We start from the raw sequence: 18,398 nt of genomic DNA, 5'->3' as shown, positions 1-18,398 counted from the left end.
TCAGGTAAAGCCTAGTCTTGTTTTCCCTCTTTCTTTCTCCATGGGCATTCATTAAGGTTAGGTTACAGCAAAAAGCCATGATTTGCACCCAGTTTAATCACAGCTTTGCAGAGTCTTAAATGTTCCCTGCAAAAAATGTTGCGGGAGTTCTAAAAGTTCCAAAGGGTCTGGATGAAAAATATTTTCCATTACAGCCTGGAGATGAGAAGCACCAGCCCGGCACTTTGCTGCTGTAGAAATGCTGTGTATGGCACAACTTGCAAAATGCTCTGGGAGGATGTATACAGGAAAGTGGGGTAGGTCCTCTGAGGCTCCAAACTGGCAAAACCTCCCCGCCAGTGAGAGAATTACCGCGGTGAGACACTGCTCCCAACACGGGAGTTTGGGGCTCAGGGTCTGCTGCTGACCACAGGAAAACTTTACGGGCTGCCTGCTTCCAATGGCAAGATGTAACCAGAAAAATGGGTATTACCTCACAGAAGCAATCTCAAGTCAGCACCCTCAAAAAATAAAAAATCCCAACACTTACTGCTTGCAGGTCTCGTGTCTGGCTTTATGCAACATTTCTATTCCCGCTGTGCTTGTTGCCTTTTAAAAATGTGTAACATTTATGGACTCCAGTAAAAATGTTTTTAATATAATGTAGATGAAGTATAAAGTGTTAACCTTGAACACCAGGGAATATGTTAGGACTTTTTTTTTAAGTTCTTTCAATAATTTACTGAGAATTGTCTAAGATTTGCTTTTAGTTTATAGCAAATCTTTTGGAAACATTCAAATAGTCGCAATTTTTGTAAATGCTACAATAGCAGTGATTTCATAAATAAAAGCAATGCTCAGAAGGCAGAGAATGTTGAAGAGAGCTTTAAACCAGAGTCTCTGCTGTCTTAGGGAGCGCAGTGTGGGTTTTCCTGACGTCGCTCCATCCGTATCTCTTGCTGCTGCTCCTCTGGGACCAATGGCAAGGATGGTGCTAAGAATTCTGCATATGAGCAGTTCACTCCTAACTATTTATAAAACACATGATATAATACTCTATATTATATAATGTATGACACATGCCTTGTTCATGCTACAGCAAAGGTACTAAGATAGAGCTTCTCTGTCATGTTAACAAATCTCCACTTCCGTTGCTGGTTTGCTTCTGCAGAACCTGATGTGTGAACACTTCTTTCCCCAGAAATGCATATTTATGTTGGGATAAACTGCAGAACCTGATGTGTGAACACTTCTCCTTTCCCCAGAAATGCATATTTATGTCTGGATAAGTTTCATCCTTTGCACTGAATTTCTAAATAACATTATTTTGATGGTTTTAAGGGCTAAAGACACACTTAAGCAGAGGATACATACAAAGCACTAACTTGGATCACAAGTGTTTTGACTGAGCTGGGAAATGAAGTGAGGAGAGAAACTCAAGTTTAGTATTTTAGAGGATACATACAAAGCACTAACTTGGAACACAAGTATTTCGACTGAGCTGGGAAATGAAGAGAGAAAATCAGGTTTAGTATTTTTAGTTGGTTTCATTTGCTGATTATTGCACTGGACTGGCATCTCAAATCCACCTGCAATGGTGTCTTCCTCTCTCTTCATCCAAACTCCTTTTGAAAGGCTTATTTTTTGATCAAACCCAAGAAATACCATACTTGTGTCAGTCAAATGTTCTCCACAGGCCGATGTAAATTTAACTTAAACCAGCAGTTCTATTAAGTGGGACACATAATGAACCTAAATAACTGCTCAATCCTGTTAGTGTGGCCCTCATACACCTTCTGTGTTTCTTCAAGCCCTGCTGCTTAGCATTCATGCTGCCTGATTTGAGACTAAAATTAGATTATAGGAATGCGTGCTTTTTACAAGAGGTCTTCTATTTGTTCCATAAAGTATTTAGTACTCTTTAGGCACTGTATAAATAAAAATAATCACGATCTTGGAATTCACCTTCAGGAATGGAAATTAAGAGATCTAAGTCCTTTCATTTCTACTGCACGTTATCCTCATTGGGCACGTTTAGCAATGCTTTGTAAAACAAGTTAAAAAGATGCTTGGAAGTCTGGTTAAGGTGAATAACAGAAAAAAAAAAAGAGAAGGGAATATGTCTCTAGTTTTAGATCTTCACAATAGGGAATAAAAACAAAAGCTCTACCAGACTTTTAAGATAAAAATCTCCTGTCAAATTCATTAATGTTTTTGAGAGATGTCTACAGTTGCTGGGGAAAAATGGTTGTGGGTTCCAAACCAGGACTCTGAGTAAAATCACTTACACTCAGTTTTAATATTCAAAGGCTATGTGTAATTATGAACCCTTTCAGGGCTGCTGTGATTTCTGAGGGCTCTGCACTGTGAGAAGAGTTCCTGCATTCTGGGTCAGAGCTGTATCAAGTCCAACAATGATTTCTGACTGACTTTCCCCCCTCCTTCTCAGGATCTATATTTAGGACTTAAGTACGAAATATTGAAAGTGTTTTTGAGGTTAAGCATGCCAATGTCCTCAAAACTCCAGCAGGCATCAGCTTACGTCACTTGGCACTTTAACACTTATAAAAGTCTGGCTGCTCACCTTAAATTAAAGCTATCATCAGGTGAAACATTTAGTCTGTGCTTATTCCCCCGGGCTCCATTTTCAGGCAATGGAGAAAGAAAAACAATTCCCAAGGTTATTCACCTTGCCCTGAGATGAGGCACCTATTTTTCTCCATTCCTCTCCTGATTCTTTTGACAGAGGACTTTTGTGATAGCTAAATTTAGGCAATATGAATCCTGCCACTGGTATCTTCCTAATTTTTGAATGAGAGTCATCAGTAAGCACATATGGATAATCACCTCTATGCTCCTTAGGCTCCTCTTAAGATTTTAAAAATATCTCTTTAGAAAGGGATCAGATTGCACATAAGTGTGTTTTAAGATTATCATTAGCTGTGAAAAACATATTTCAAAATGGCTGTAAAACAACAACAAAAAGAGACATGCCAACAGCTACTGCAAGGAATAGCTCCATGCTGGATTTTAAGGATACTGAAGCTTTCCTTAGGAAAAATAAAAATCAGAGTAGTAAGGAGACCTCGTGTATTATTTCCTCAAAACCTCCAGATTTGCTTATAATAGCATCAAGCTTGTTACCATCTCAAAGTAATTTATATTCCAGTGCCTCAAAACCAAGCACCATCAGGGCATTCCTCTACACCAGATAAAATGGGGTGCAGGCAGTCCTGCTGCCAGTACAGAAAAGCAGCTCAAAGGTTAGATGAAAGAAGTAACTCTTCAAAATGAACATCTGAGGCAAAGAGAAAGGTCAAACACCAGATTCTTTTACTTTTTTTTTTTTTTTATAAAGGAGTGATTGGTTAAATTAAAGTCTCATTTTGAAATGAGTAGTTTCTTTAGAAAATAGCAGGCATCCAAATTATGGAAAATCTGCTCTTTAAGACAGTTGACTTGAGAACATTTAAATATCGAGGGCTGGAACCTTCTTCTTTTCTTTTTAATGATGAGGTTTAGGAAAAGATAGAAGATGATATCATTTCCAAAAACCAGCTCTGGATTACTGCATATAGTTTGACATTCAAGATATTTTAATATTATCAGCTAGCACTGCCTGCCATCCAGGATGAGCAATGTTTTCTTGACCAATTATTTATATGCCTCTAAAACAAGAGTGAGTTTTGAGAAAGGATTTATTTGAAGGTGGAAAACAAAACTTCTCCATTAGAAGAGAGGATCACAAATGGACTATGCCAAACACCTGCTTTATTTAAGGAAGAATAAAGCTTCAGTAAATGTAATGTGAGGGTATGGAAAATTCTGTCATAGTTTGGCAGAGACATGCCTGGCGTAGGCGGGTGGGCATTCAAGCCTGACATTACTGGCAAAGCAGCAGTGGTGACATGAGAGGACATGAAAACATGAGGGGTGAAAGGTATGACCTGGTGTTCTCAGAGGGAGAGAAGCTGCTCGCCAGAATATCTCAGCTGGGAGGGAACCAAAAGTGCAAACACAGAAGGCAACCCCAGCTCCCACCGCCTGTGCAAAGCCAGTGAAGACAGCAGCTGAGATGTCAGGTTGGTCTTTAGACCATGCCCCTATTACTGTCAGGAAAAAAATCCTTTTCATTTCATAGTAATTAAAATGCTCATAGATGTTTTATTAACTCACTCTACAGAGCCACATAGATTTTATAATTCATCCAAGCACTTACAAGTAGTTACTTGTGTTAGGCTGTCAAGACAGAAATGATTCAAAACCTTGTGTACTGAGCTTCTTGGAAGACATATCATTCCCTAACACAATGGTATTAGAAAGACTGCTGACAGATAGTGATCAAGAGATTTCATTTTGCTTGTCATATGGTGGGTTGTCAATTCTTCTTTTTGCTTTAGATAAAAGCTTAGTTGCATTAGATTTCAATAATGGTGAAGTTGCAGGTTAACATTTTTCAAAAGCACCAAAGTGACTTCAGTACTTAAATTCTATTTTCAAAATGCTGTAGATACCCGAGACCAGAAGCCTCTGCAGTAAACGGAACTGAGACATTATCAAAGAAATTTATGGAATGGTGGGGAATAAAACCCCAACTTAAGAGGGCCAAAGTTTGTACCCTACTCCAGACCACAGGTTTAAAATATATTAAGTTTGTAGATTACTAAAATTCAAGGATAAGCTGAAGATTTACACTTCCATTTTGAACATCCTTGCTTGTTTTAACACCAATGTATCCACTGCAGATTTCCTCCCACAGTTTTAAAAAATTTCTAAATGACAATTTTAAGATGGCCTTCACCACAAAATATAAGATTCCCTGAGTTTTGCTCAAGATTTAAGCGGGTGATTCGGTGATATTTCTACAAAGTTTTCCATTAAAAATATAAATGCAAATTATTAGTTTGACTTTTCCCCCTTATTTTAACAGCTTAGAGGAGGAAGTGGCTGTTTAAACTTTACTCCCCCCTTGAGTGAAATGAAAAATTGAACCAGTACATAAAAGTGGAAAAGTAGCCCAGATTTTCCTTCTGTTAATACTAACCTAGTATTAAGCAAATAAATAATCCATGCGGTTAGCCTATATTTAAAATATTTGTTCTTCTTTAAATATAAAGTAACTTTCACAGAAACAAACAGAAGTGGCTAGAGACTGAAATCATTCCTTTGAAACTGAAGCTGAGTATTTTCTCCTTTAAGCTCCAAACATCATCTCCCTCATGCCCATAGAGCTTCACACTGTGCTCCAGGACTCCATTCATTCCCTGCTGCCCTCCACTGCTGAGCTCAGGGGCTGGCCCAGGAAAGGCTGGTTACAAGCTTAGCTTCCCCAAGATTTCAGAAGTTTATCCCCATTCATTAAATGCCTTTTTTTTTAATGGTGAATTTCTCCAATTAAACTGTATTTTTTCCTAATACTTTTAGTTTGCTCTGTTATTGCAGGTACTGACTATGTAATGTTGAGAGCAAACACATTTGAAACACAGCTGCCATAGCAGCTATAGAGCATCTAAAAGGAAAAAAAATAGGCCAGACCTTTATTAAATTTTAAAAGTATGCCTTCACTACACTCTTGTAAAGATCCAAATAGGGTATTCAAATCTCTAGAGATCACCAGTATAATTTCTTTATCATGTTCCATTTAAAATTTAATTATGTAGTCTACAACAAGAAGTATCTGAGTACTTTAAATAGGTCATGCAATGAACAACTTAATATTATTGTAAAGTTTTCCTTGTGAAGATCTCTTCTTTGATGTGCTGTTGCACACAGAAAGCCTTTCTTCAAAAAAACAATATACATTCATAGCTATAATAATGTAATTTAATATAAAAATTGTAAAGCTTCTTTATCACATTTAAAGTCTGAATTTTCAATTCATTCTCTAGCCTGAGCTTCCTGAAATCATCAGAAATAACTGGTAAATTAGAACTGACACAATATAATTGTACTGAATATTTTTATATCTTTCTACAGGCAAAGTTAATCTATTATCCTTACTACTAAATGATGTCCACCAACTCACATTTTTCTATTTTTGCCTATCAGTGATACACATACTTCAGTGGCAAGAGGAAGGGTGATTCTTCTTCCTTTAAATATAATCATTAGAGAACTATCAGCAGTATTTAATGGAAAATGAATATATTAAAAAACCACATTTACCAAGACACTTTGTTATATTTGGTTTTTTTTAAAAAATGCACATATGGAACCTCTCTTGGTTGCTACTGAGATAAGAAAATATTCAAAATATACTCCTCTATAGTTCTGACTAACTACTGGGCTTGATGGGAGCAAATGCCTAATTCCACCTCTTTAACTGAACTATGAAAAAATCAGAAGGGATTTTTGAGGCTTTTTTTAAATGACAACAACAACAACAATAAATAATTAATGCCGCCAGTGCCAAAACTTTCTTGACAGTCAGACAAAATATTCCAAGTACAGAAACATCTGTTCACACCTACGCCACTTGCAGTGAAAACCCTTTCACAGGTTTGCAAGTGCATGAAAATGATTTGATCAATCCTGGCCACAAATATATCCAAGAGCAATCACTGCTCTGGGAAAAGGCATTGTGTTTGCCTGGACAAAGGAGAGTTGGATTTCTGGTGCTACAGGGGACTTACTGTGCCCCACTGGCCAAAATACAGTGATGTGAATCCCAGCAATGATGGGAAAGTGGTTATTAATTTTGTCATTTCAAGGTGCCACACCTCAAATTTTATATGTTGTAAAGTGGTTTCTGGGCAAAGGTGGAAGAAGATATGGGGAAATTAGACTATTTCACTCCTATGAATTAATAATCGCAAAATGAGTCACTTGACGTTTGAAAGAAGAACAAAAAATATTAGATTACTACATCACATCATAAGATGAAAAACCCCAAGGAGCTGTTTGCTTAGAGAAATTCAGGAACAGGTGAATCCTGGAGAAGACTGGAGAACAAGCCAACCTGTGCCTAGCTGGAAACATTTGTTTTAAATCATGACAAGATCATTTGGTTTAATATTTATAACACAATTACAATGCCTTGTGCACATTGCTGGTATAATCTGATTTTACTTGTGACATCTTACTGCAGTTGAAATTAAAGCCTTGTGGTAATAATTCAAAAAGCACATTTAGACAATCATTAATGGCAAGTACGAAACGGGATGTTTATTCAAGCACTTATGCGTCTCATTTTAACTTTAATTTGAAGTGGAATTCATTTCTGCAGTGTAAGGACTCCATGTTTCCAGTATATTAGTCCTATAATACCTCACCAAGTGCAGTGAAACTGGATTTTTTTCCCCCTTTTTTTGGTATGTGTGTGTGTATGAAGAAATGCTATTATTTTGCAAGGAAGATGAACAAAATCTTTGGTGTCTGGTAGGCCTGATCACTGGTCAGCTCTTCAAACACATGGCAAAATGTCACGAGAATATTTTCTTGCACAACCATGGAGGCCAAGTGACAGTAAGCCATAAAAAGATATGCATCTATTAAATGAACAAATCATATAAATCACATAAATGTGTACACACAGAACAAAGGAGTACATTACACAGGGAAAACTCACCATATGTAGTGAAAATATACTTTTTTACAGCTTATCAATATAAAAAAGTCAACGAATATACACCACACACCCTCTAAAGAAAGGTGGATATTTTTTCTCTGCCTTAGAATCAGAAGCATCTTGCATATATTATCATGCTTAAAGAAAACTGTCCTTCCAGTTGAAATATTCTTTTTACATTATATGTTGTTTGAACTACAACCCTGCTTTAATCAGAGGATAGCAAAACCCCCCAAAAGCATAACCCCACTAAAACCCCTTGCACCTCAGAGAGCAAAACCAGTGGCAGAAGGTACAAGAGGACTGGGAGCATCTTTTTTTACCTCACCAGGCATCGCTGACAGATTACCATATCAGATTTTTTTTTTCCCTTCTCTCCACCCTTTTCTCTATCTGCATGATTACAGCATTTTATTGCATTCTCTAACAATATGTAGACAAGTCTCTCTTCAAAAACCTCTATCACAGCCTGGGAGTCCTGTCTACTTCTATTATTTTATGAAAAGGTTTCTCAGCATAGAAGAATTTGGTCTAAGCTGCTTTCCTGCTTTCCAAATGAAAATGCCTTAAGACAGCTTTTTTTTTCCCCCTCCTACCTCCAAGTTTCCCTCCTCTCATCCCTCAGGTGAGATGTAAAGCAAAAGCCAAACCACCTGCCATGGGTATAATTGCACAGCTGGAAGGAAGCCACAGCTGGGATTTTTCTCATCAGGTGCACAACTGTGCTGAGCCTCAAAGCAACTTCAACTCGTTGCTTTAAGCTGTGTGGGCTTGGCAGTGCCAGTATTTCAGTGTCATTTGTCTGTCTGTGGCATGCAGGGAGCGTTCTCCTCTCTGCACCCCCGGTTCTCAGTATCCCAGCAGTTTTCCCTAGGAAAAGGATCATGTTCTGCCTCCAAAGGTCGTGCTTCTTTCAGCACCTTCCAGACATTGACACACAGATGCGGTTTAGAGCAACTTGCTTACCTTGGTAACGTTCCAGATAACTCTGTGGCAGTCTCTCTGAAAGACACAAAGGGAGGAAAACTTAGTTTGTGTTTTAAACAGCTATAAAATTTTTAAGATGCCTTTGTAGTGCTTGTGTTTTATAGGAGTGCAGAAACACATCCACAGCTCCGTACGCAAGCGCGTCACTGGCGGATGCGGTGCCCCCCTGATCACACACAAAAGAATGTGAAAAAGCAGACGATGGAGTGTGATCTAAGGATCTATCAGAATCGAGTTCTCCGTGGTACAATTACTCATTTTTTTAGGCATAAAATTATCACTATTTTAAATGCCAGCACTGCATGATCTTACATAGACAAAACGTAGCACTGGGCCAATTTTCCAGTGGAAAATGTTCCCTTTTATTTCAGTGCCGCAGCAAAAGCAAGGCATTAGACAGTTCTACAAGCAGGTTACGCACTGAGAAAATACCATGCTAATGTTAAATCCTCTTATGCTGGTCCTAAACAACAGCTATTTTCCAAATATGTGACTTTTCGTCCAATTTACTTGTCTGAAACCCTTTTGTGGGTGTGCAATTTGTTTGAGGGAAGCTGAGTGCGAGATGGTGAAAGTGGGCTAATGTAGTGGTATGTCACATTAAAGTACAATTAAATGCATTACCATTACCTATGTACACAGGCCTTAAAATACATCCCAGATTTGTCACCACTGCATGTCCTTGTTTCCCTCCCCAGCAAATTTGCCTAGACCTTATCCAAGAATCAGGAAAATTGCTGGATAGCTCCATGTCTCATTTCTCTCCCATACGTAAGACCTTAAAAAACAGCAAGAAAGCTTAAGAGGCTTCATTGTCTTAGACTTGACCAGGTGCCCATCTCATTCCACAGTTTTCTTGTCCAGTTACAAAATTTATATCTAATATACAAATTTTCTGCATGAAAAGTAAGTGGTTAGTTCATACCCTGATTTTTTCAGCTGAGATAGAAACTGTAAAATTTCACATCTGTAGATGAACTTAGGGTATGGAACAATTCTCAACATAATATTTTCTTACAATTTACAGCAGAGAAAACCCTTCCATCCACTTTTACAGTTGGGGGGAATCTTTTTTTGTAAGGGGAGGTGGTAGTAATTGAGATAGGTCCCAAAAATCTTCCTTGCCTAAACAATTTACAAAACTATAGATCTAGTGATCTCTTTGTAGTGAAACAGCCCTATATATTTTTGTTGCAAGAGTATGAACCTTATATATACAGATTGAACCTCAAAGGCTAATTTATGTATGCATCCAAAGAAAAAACAATAAAGAAATAAATTTTTGAAGGCTCTTGTAGAGTTTCCCCATGTTCTGAAGTCACTTTTCTTGATGGGACAACTACAGAGATAATATATTAAAACCACAATAATTCAGAGCACCTCTTCAGGAGATTTTTCTAGATTTTTCTAGTGCTTTTTGGCACTACATGAAATGTGAGCAGCTATGAGGGTTTAATTTTTTTTAATTACTTTTTTTTTAAATTTATTGGACATCCCACAGTGACACCAGGCTTTTTCCTTAATGGTTACGCTGACAGTTGCAGCCTCCATTACAGTGTCAGAGGAAATGAAATGGTCCCTCTAAACGTGCACAGCTTTGCATTTTCAGAGTCTCTATCTCCAAGCTGTGCAGTTTACTGGGCACAGAAGGTTGCCTTAAACCTCCCAGTGCTTTGCTTCAAAAGGCACAGATCAGAACTGTGTTCAGTGGTTGCAAAGAAGATTAGGCAAGAAATAAAAAAATGACTCACACCCTTTTCTTGCATGCACCATTCAGCAAGTCCAGCAGATATTTAAGGCCCCTCAGAAAAAAACAGTTCCCACCCCAGCTAAGGCATACAGGTACATATTTAGCAGGTGTCTGTGATGAACAAAGTCCATGATATAAATGACATCAAAAGGTGAGAGCTAGGAGGAAGAGCAAGTGAATGTAAAGAGATAAGGAAAAAAATTAGAGTAGAGCAATACAGACTCCATTTCTATGGGTTATTTGATACAGCTGTACATTTTAGATATTTTATTTTGATTAAACTCCTGCACATTGGTATCACACCACCTTATTTTCCAAGCCCTACTCATGACTTATACACTTCAAAGAATTCGTATGATATTTTTTGTAACCTACCAAAGAACCAAATCACAAAATGGTTCCAACAGTCAGGACATTTCCCCTTCCACCGTTAATCCCAGATATCATCTCTTTTCATTGAAATGCCTTCTTTCTTTTTTTTTTTTTTTTTTTTAAGGAAAGAACCTGGATCTGGGCATCTCTTTGTTTCTTCTTCTAAAGGGGCTCCGTAGCCTTTAGCTACCCATTACTGTTCCAACAACAGAATGGCACAAACTTTATTGCTTTAGGGTATGGCAGCACATTTTATAAAGTAGCAGTTGCTCATCCAGCTTAAAGAGGCAACCAGGCACATCATGGGTGGGTGCTGCAGGAAGCATCAAGAAGCAGAATCATGTAGGTTTAAAAGAGGATGTTAAACTGGAACCATGCTCTCAGTTTCTGAGCAGAGCAGTGAGTGATTGGTGCATCTAAATTTCTAAAGATTTTCATTCTTGTTAAATAACTCTCTCTACAAGGGATGTTAGCATTGTGGAAACAATTATTAAATAGTCGATGCAGTGGTAAAAAAATCTGAATGTGATCAGAATGTTAAACAAAGACACTGCAGGTCTTTAACAACATGCATTTTAAATGTAATTAATTTTGTTGCAAATTTCACATTTGGTCAGATCAAATTCCATTTTTGAGCAAAACTATGTAAAGTAATGGTTTTTGAAATACAGATCCAACTCAAATAAAACTCAAAGTCACAAGTAAAAGTCTGATTAGTTCCTAACTATCCAAAGATTTCACTGCTTCTCATCAACTCAGTAAACACTTCTACCATAAAAACAAATTAACCCCACGTTAGACTATGAAACTAAAAATATTATTTCCCAGAAAACAAACACAATTATCCCCACCATGCCATTGAAAATAAATGATACATGGACTGCTGAAGATGGTTCATGTCCCTGGTAAGTGCTCCTATAAATATCAGGAATTGAAACACCACTCTATAAATATATTTCATGGGAGTTTAAAAAAGAAAATCTTTTGGAGCAAATTACTCATCAAGAAAACCCTTAAAGTTTGTTTAAAGATAATAGATACTCATTCTGTAGTCATTCAAGAAACTGAAACTAGACTTGCACAACCAATTTTCAGACCCCTAGTACTCCCCAGTGACACACACAATAAATATAACTCACAATTTACTGTATCTACAGGAAGCAAAAAAATCTTGGATGAAAACAAGAGGATAATACTTAAAGGGAGAATGAATATAAGATCATGTATTTTCACATCCTGCCAGAGATATGAAAGGACGACCTTGAAAAAGAGTAAGGATGGAAACTTGAATGCTTTGTCAGAGCTGCCCTGAATTCCACTGAAATCGGCTCCAATGCAAATGGGATGAGCTGATGCTCAACAGTGCTAAGGCAAGGAGAGGACCTGGCTGAAGACCCTGGAAAAGCTGTGATGAGGAAGGTGGCATTATGGAAGAGCAGGGCAGCATTTCCAGGACGGTCATTTACAATTTCTAAGCATTTTGTGTTCAGCTGCACAAACAGATTTGGGACAACATGATCTGTAAGCATGGAAGATGTTGAAACCTGGAGGGTTGGGTGGGAGTTTTGCACCCCAAAATATTGTACCCTCCCATGGGGTCTTGCTAAAAAGCAAAGTTACAAGTTGCTTCTGAGACCTATGAGGAGCTTTGTCCTACTGCAGGAGCTCTGCACTCGAGAGGACCATGCAGCTCTTCTCAAAGCCCAGAGAGCCAGTGTGGGTGAACCAAGCACCACACACGCATTTTGTCATTTCTCTCTACAGGCTGAGAAATCCTGCCCGTAGGATTGGAGTAGGATGTATACCAAAGCAGAAAAGTATAAATATTTTAGTCAAAACCTTACAGTGAAGTGGAAGTGGGAAGATCTGCATAAAGATCAGCAAACAGACTTTACTGCCTAATAGTTCTGTTTAAAAAGAGTTGTTCAGAAAAACTCTTCATAATATCTGGAAAGTGTTGTGTTTATAATAAATGTTTTGTTCACTGAGAAATCATATGGTGCTCTGCTCTCTGAGGCTGACTGGCAGCTGTTGTTACCCACCTACATGCAGGATTTGACACAAAACAGCTCTGAAGTTTGAAACTGCAACATTTTGCAGTTTGCCCAGAGAAGATGTGGCTGCCCCATCCCTGGAAGTGATGACAAGGCCAGACTGGATGGGGCTTGGAGTGACCTGGTCTAATGGAAGATGTCCCTGCCCATGGCAAGAGGCTTGGAATGAGATGATCTTTTACGTTCCTTCCAACTCAAACCATTTGATGATTTTTGCTGCGTTTCTGCAGCAATGTAAACTGAGGCACTAGAGACAGGGCAGGTTTTAAAGGGCAGCTGAGGTCATCTGGGCTAAATGCACTGCAGTAACCTGAGCAAGTACTGAGTTCAAACCATGCAAGTCAAGACTACACTTTGAAATCTTCTTTTAGTTCTGCAGGATCTTGACCCTTAGTGATTCGGAAGCTTTAGGTCTCCACCGAGAACAATTTTTGTTCTGCAAAGGAAAGCATATGGATCCTAGCTAAGCAATCTGTCAGGGTGCTGGGGAAGATGCAAAAAAAGGCAGCAACACTTTCCTGCAATGGTGTTACCGTTCTTCCCTTTCCCATCTCGCACTTTGAGGAGAGGATAAAGCCCGCCTACGGCACACAAGGCACATGAGGATAAGGACGAAGCTGGAGAAGGGATCTGCATGGTGTGCTAACACAAATGCAGCTCAGATGCAAGCAGAAAAGCCCCAGGATGCAGAATAGTCTGGAAAGAGATGTGCCCTAACCCTGAGGTCTTGGTTTTAGGCATCAGAACCAGCAGTCAGCATTTCAAGGAGGGTTAAAAGGTCCTGTCCTCTTCAGGACAGGTGAACCTGACCCCTTTGATTCCCTGGGGTGTACAGAAGCAGTAACTCCATTACTTGTGCTCATTTTCCTTAAAGCACAAAAAACTCCAATAGGTTAAACTGGTATTTCTGATTTGGGTGAAACATTCAACCCTTCACTAAACAGAGTCTTACCACCTACTGGATGGGATATATTTGTAAACAGAAAAAAGCACACGTGTAAGAAAAATGAGGTATTTTGGATGATCACTTGAAAAGTTATAGGGTTTTGCCCAGGAATATCCGTTGGGCATAACTGGATAATGCCAAGAGTGCTGATGTATATAACACATTGCAATACTGTTGCTAACTAGGAAGTTCTACCTTGAAATATTTCCAAATATTTCATAACCATAAGTTGTTTGCTTTGCCCCAGGGGAAACTTGGACTTGCCAGAACAAACAACTCACCTGATGCTTTTCACCACTTTTTCCTGGCTCTGCCTGTTCACTGACTCTGCACCACTGACTGAGCAACACAAGAAAATTGGGGTGGAGAAGGCTCCAAATTTGTTGTTGAACAACACCCCTCAATAACAGATCACCAATAAAGCTTTTTTAATTGTAGGGTCCACAATTGCAGACACATTCTCTGCTCTGAGACATGCATCAGCAATGTGACAAAAGACAGCCACTAATTGTCAGCATAAAGCAGAACTAAGGAAAAGTTTACAAAGGGATGAGAAGGATTTTCCACTCAGAGCAGGGGAGAACAGCTGAAGAGGAACTTTAAATTAGCTTTAAAAGAAGGTTGTATCAGGAGGAATATAATTACTTTCTTGGAGTTTCACCAAGACTTGGGAGTCAATGCCTCTACTCTTGCAGAATGGTGCAGTGGGATTTTTAATGACCACAAATGGTCAGGACATTGATTTTACATTCTAGGTGAAAAATGGCACCTCCAAAGACACATTGTTGTCTCTGCTCTTCCTAAAATCACTTTGGGGACTGCATCTGCCTTGACTTGGAAGAATTAATAGTGTATATTGAAATACCATTGTGAGACACAAGATATTTCACTGGTCTTAAATTGGATAGTTTCTCAGATTTGTTAGTGTGCAGCAGCACTAACTGGCTACATTTGGATAAAATATAGGGTTTAAATTCTGGATTCAGTTTTGCTATGATTAATTTAATAGGTTCCAGAGAAGACTGTATTTTTTTTTTTTTTGTATCACATGCCCTTTACATATCTTTTTTGGTAGAATTATTCTCTATGTCAACTAAACATCAAAATGGTCAAAAGCAATTTAATCTTTTAAAACCCTTAAACTATTAAAAACTATCAAGATTTCAAATTGATACTTCTGTAAGTATTTTATCTTTCACACATTAAGCAGCAAATAAATACAATGCCATGTTATATCTTCACACTGAGCTTAGCTACCTAACAAGGATCACACATTTGCAGCAGAAATTCTGCATAAACAGTCTCTGAATGTGCTATTTAAGTACAAGCTAAATACTCTTTTTTTAGGAAGTGATGTAACAAGTTCATATGTAAAAATCTATTTCTATGCAATGTGACATTCTGCAAGATTAGCTGACTGAGATAAAGGACATGAACAAACATGCTTGTTGTTTTCTCCCATGATTATTTTTAAAAGCCGCATTTTTCAGTATTCTAAATTTACTACTTCTGAATTTTTTTTTATTCCTCCTTAGGTATGAGGAAAGAAATCTCTATGTAGTCAGTGATAACCACCTGCCTTGAAAACTGTCCAAGTCCAGTGTACATCCTGTGTACAAATGATACGCCAAATAAAACCTGCCCTCATCCTTGTGACTACTTTATATATTTTATAAAAAATTAAGCTTTGATTTACCCTTAACCCCAACATTTTTGAAGACAGCAATATTATAACTTACAAGTCAAAGCATAATCCAGGCTAAATTCTCACTCCTTTCAGTTTAACTACCACTCCCAGCTAAGATTTTGGCCTCTTGTCTAACTATCCACCAAGGACATCACATGAAACCTCTCTCATACATCTTTTGCTCTGCTATTAATGAGCAAAATAGAAATTAATTAGGTGGGAGAAACACAGCAGTGTCCATTTGAGAGACTGGTAATGGAGGCATGGATGGGATGCAATTCAGCCAGGGTCACTAGGGAGAAATGCCAGGGCATGGAGAGGAAATGGAGATCCCACTCTGGTGCTTTGCTCCAAGGTCAGACCCCGCCTTTGTGGATGTGGCTCTTGCTATGTGTTTTCTCAGGCAAGTGGAGCATTTTGAAGGTTAAGAAAGCTTGGAAAGCTTGGATATGAAGAAAGAAAGCACTGTGGGTACAGGATTTGTCTCTCCAGGACACAGCAAGCAGCAGGAAGAACATGGGGGAGAATCCACCATGGTACCAACTCCAACACCCTCACCCTGTTGGTACAGGAAGAGAAAGAAGTGATGCACAGGCAACTGCCTCAGGGAGCCCAGCAGGAGGAACATACCCTCTGTCTCTCTCCAAAATGCAAAGAAAGATCATCCAAAACAGAGCAGATGTTCCTCCCCATATGCTCATTGAACCTGCTGTAATCTCCCAGGGTAGAAAATCTTACACGTTTGGTATTTGCCTGACCTGTAGCTCGTGCTACCCTGCCACTGGTGCAGTGTTACTTTACCACCATCTCTTCTCACTGTGCCAAGGAAAGGAGGGGAATCACACCCAAAGTCTCAGCAGGAACTTTGGGTCAAACTTAGTTGCACAAATATAGAACTGCAGGAGAATTCTGGGCCATGTGCTAATTCTACAGAAGAATTCTGGAGCCGTAAAATGGTTTGGGCTGGAGGATCATCCCATGGGCAGGGAACCTTCTTCTAGACCAGGCTGCTCAAAGCCCCATTTAACCTGGCCTTGGACACTTCCAGGGATGGGGCAGCCACAGCTTCTCTGGGCAGCCTGTGCCACGGCCTCACCACCCTCATAGGGAAGAATTTCTTCCTAATATCTGATATAAATCTACCCTCTTCAGTTTAAATCTGTTAACTCTTCTGTCACAGCACTCCCCAGTGAAGAGTCCCTCCTTCTCTTTCTTGTACATCCTTTCTGGTACTGGGCGGTGCTATAGGGCAGCAGGGAACCTTCTCCAGGCTGAGCAACCCCAAGAAATCATACATTCACAAGGTTGCATGAGATATATGCAAAAAGACATGGAAATTGTTCAAGTTCTATAGCCTAGATTAATTCCTTCATTTCTGACATGTGGTACAGGGCTTCAGTAAGTTTCTTCAGATATTTAAGACTTTGTCATACTTGTATAGGGTGAGAGGCCCAGTTATGTGTACAATTCACACAAATGTCTTTATGATGAGCCATTGGTTGGGTCAAATGTTGATGTCTTCAGCGATGAATGCCAAAAAGAAAAAGCCACCCTAACAACTGTTTTCTGTTAAATGCCCACACCTCACTCTTCCTGCCCATATTTCCCTCACAAATGTCACAATGTCAACAGTTCAAAACTCTGGTGTTCCCTGATGTCAGATGTTTTCACTAATATACACAAACTTCAAGCCACTCAAAAAGTTTGGAGGCTTTATTTAAACTTATTTCAGAGAAGTAACTTGATTCTCTGCCAAGAAATGCCAAGCTTGGAAATGACATCTCATCTTGGTCTCAAAATACTTTACTGGAGCTAAACAACTTGGATACTTCAGCTATTATGTATTCAAATAGTTACTGATTTTCTTAGCCAATGCAGGCTGGGCTGAGATGGGCATTTGGGGATCTCTGAAGTTTTGTGACTTCTAGAACAAAGTGAGATGCTAAGTATAGGTACCTTGGGAGAGCCAGTGTAAGTTAGGAAGGGGATGGTCTTGTTTGCCCAGTTCAGTATGCAAAAATATAGGAATGGCATTGGTAACTACCAGGGGGGAAAAAAACCACAAACAAAACCAAACAAATTTAAAAAAACCCCATGACAAATAAAAACCTCCCCAAAAACAACAACCCCACTTAAAATCCCACAAATCTCTTTTCATGCACCTGCTGAAATGGTTAGTTCCTTTTTGTAGTTGTTAATCAAGGGTAAATTTGCTTCTTAGCTCCTTTCTGTCCTGATAGCTCCTCCTTGTAATACAAAATACAATGGTGCCAGGTTGAAACTTGGGATGGAATAGGAAAAATGTAGAAAGGACTCCGAATAGGCCTGACAGCCAGAAGTCTGTGTCCCATTAGCTGCAGTTCAAAACAGTCCTCATACTATTTCCATAAATACTGTGGTATCTTCTGGAGTATCTCAGCACAAACTGCAGCAGATGTTGGATGCTATTATTTCTTCATTCTTGCTCATTTGTTGTTCATCTGTTATTTTTTGCCACTTTTTTTTCCCTCTTGCCACCTGTCCTCCCACAAATCCAAAATGTTAAAAACAACGCAGTCAACTTTTGTTCTTATTGGTGTATCTACCACTGTCCAAAGTTAATGGGAGAGGGAAAGAAAAGAGATTAAGATCTAACTCCCTGTCTTATTTCTGACCTTAAAAGGATGGGTAGAGTTTATTTTTGACAACCCTAACCAGAGAGAATAAATCTGCTGAGCTGTCCACCTCAGGAAATGGAAGTACACAAGTGCCATTGTTCTCTAACAAGTTCATAAATAATATTACTGAACAATATAGCGATGAGGTTGTGAAATTACGATATAAAGTGTTTTAAAGTGTGAGTTACCCATGATATAAATCTACAAGCAAGCCCTTTTCTCCCCAGCCACATCCAAACCCAAAGATGTTAAGATAGTTCTTTAATGGCAAAAACTATTAGACTGCAATATGTAGCAGGTTCATCTATTAATCATCAGACCATTTATGTTCTGTAATTCTACCACAGTTAAATAACATGGACTACTAAGTACCTGAATCGGCTATTAGCAACCATTCCT

The 18,398-nt window shown here is 38.8% G+C and overlaps 1 protein-coding gene across 4 annotated transcripts in view; it reads right to left on the bottom strand.

Annotated features, from left to right (window-relative positions):
* The window catches only part of CELF2 (CUGBP Elav-like family member 2), a 545,200-nt gene that overhangs the window by 294,730 nt on the left and 232,072 nt on the right, over positions 1–18,398 (bottom strand). For all 4 annotated transcript variants that reach the window (XM_031063925.1, XM_031063923.1, XM_031063924.1 and 1 more), the window contains one exon: positions 8,513–8,548. Coding sequence is in view for 3 of the 4 variants with exons in the window: in XM_031063923.1 (XP_030919783.1) it covers positions 8,513–8,548 (36 nt within the window). In the remaining variant the exon portion in view is untranslated. The remainder of the gene's footprint in view (positions 1–8,512; positions 8,549–18,398) is intronic.

This window comes from Geospiza fortis, unplaced genomic scaffold (genome assembly GCF_000277835.1).
Source record: "Geospiza fortis unplaced genomic scaffold, GeoFor_1.0 scaffold273, whole genome shotgun sequence".
NCBI lineage: Eukaryota > Metazoa > Chordata > Aves > Passeriformes > Thraupidae > Geospiza > Geospiza fortis.
Note: the sequence above shows the minus strand (reverse complement) of the source record. Positions and strands in the feature narration are given on the sequence as shown.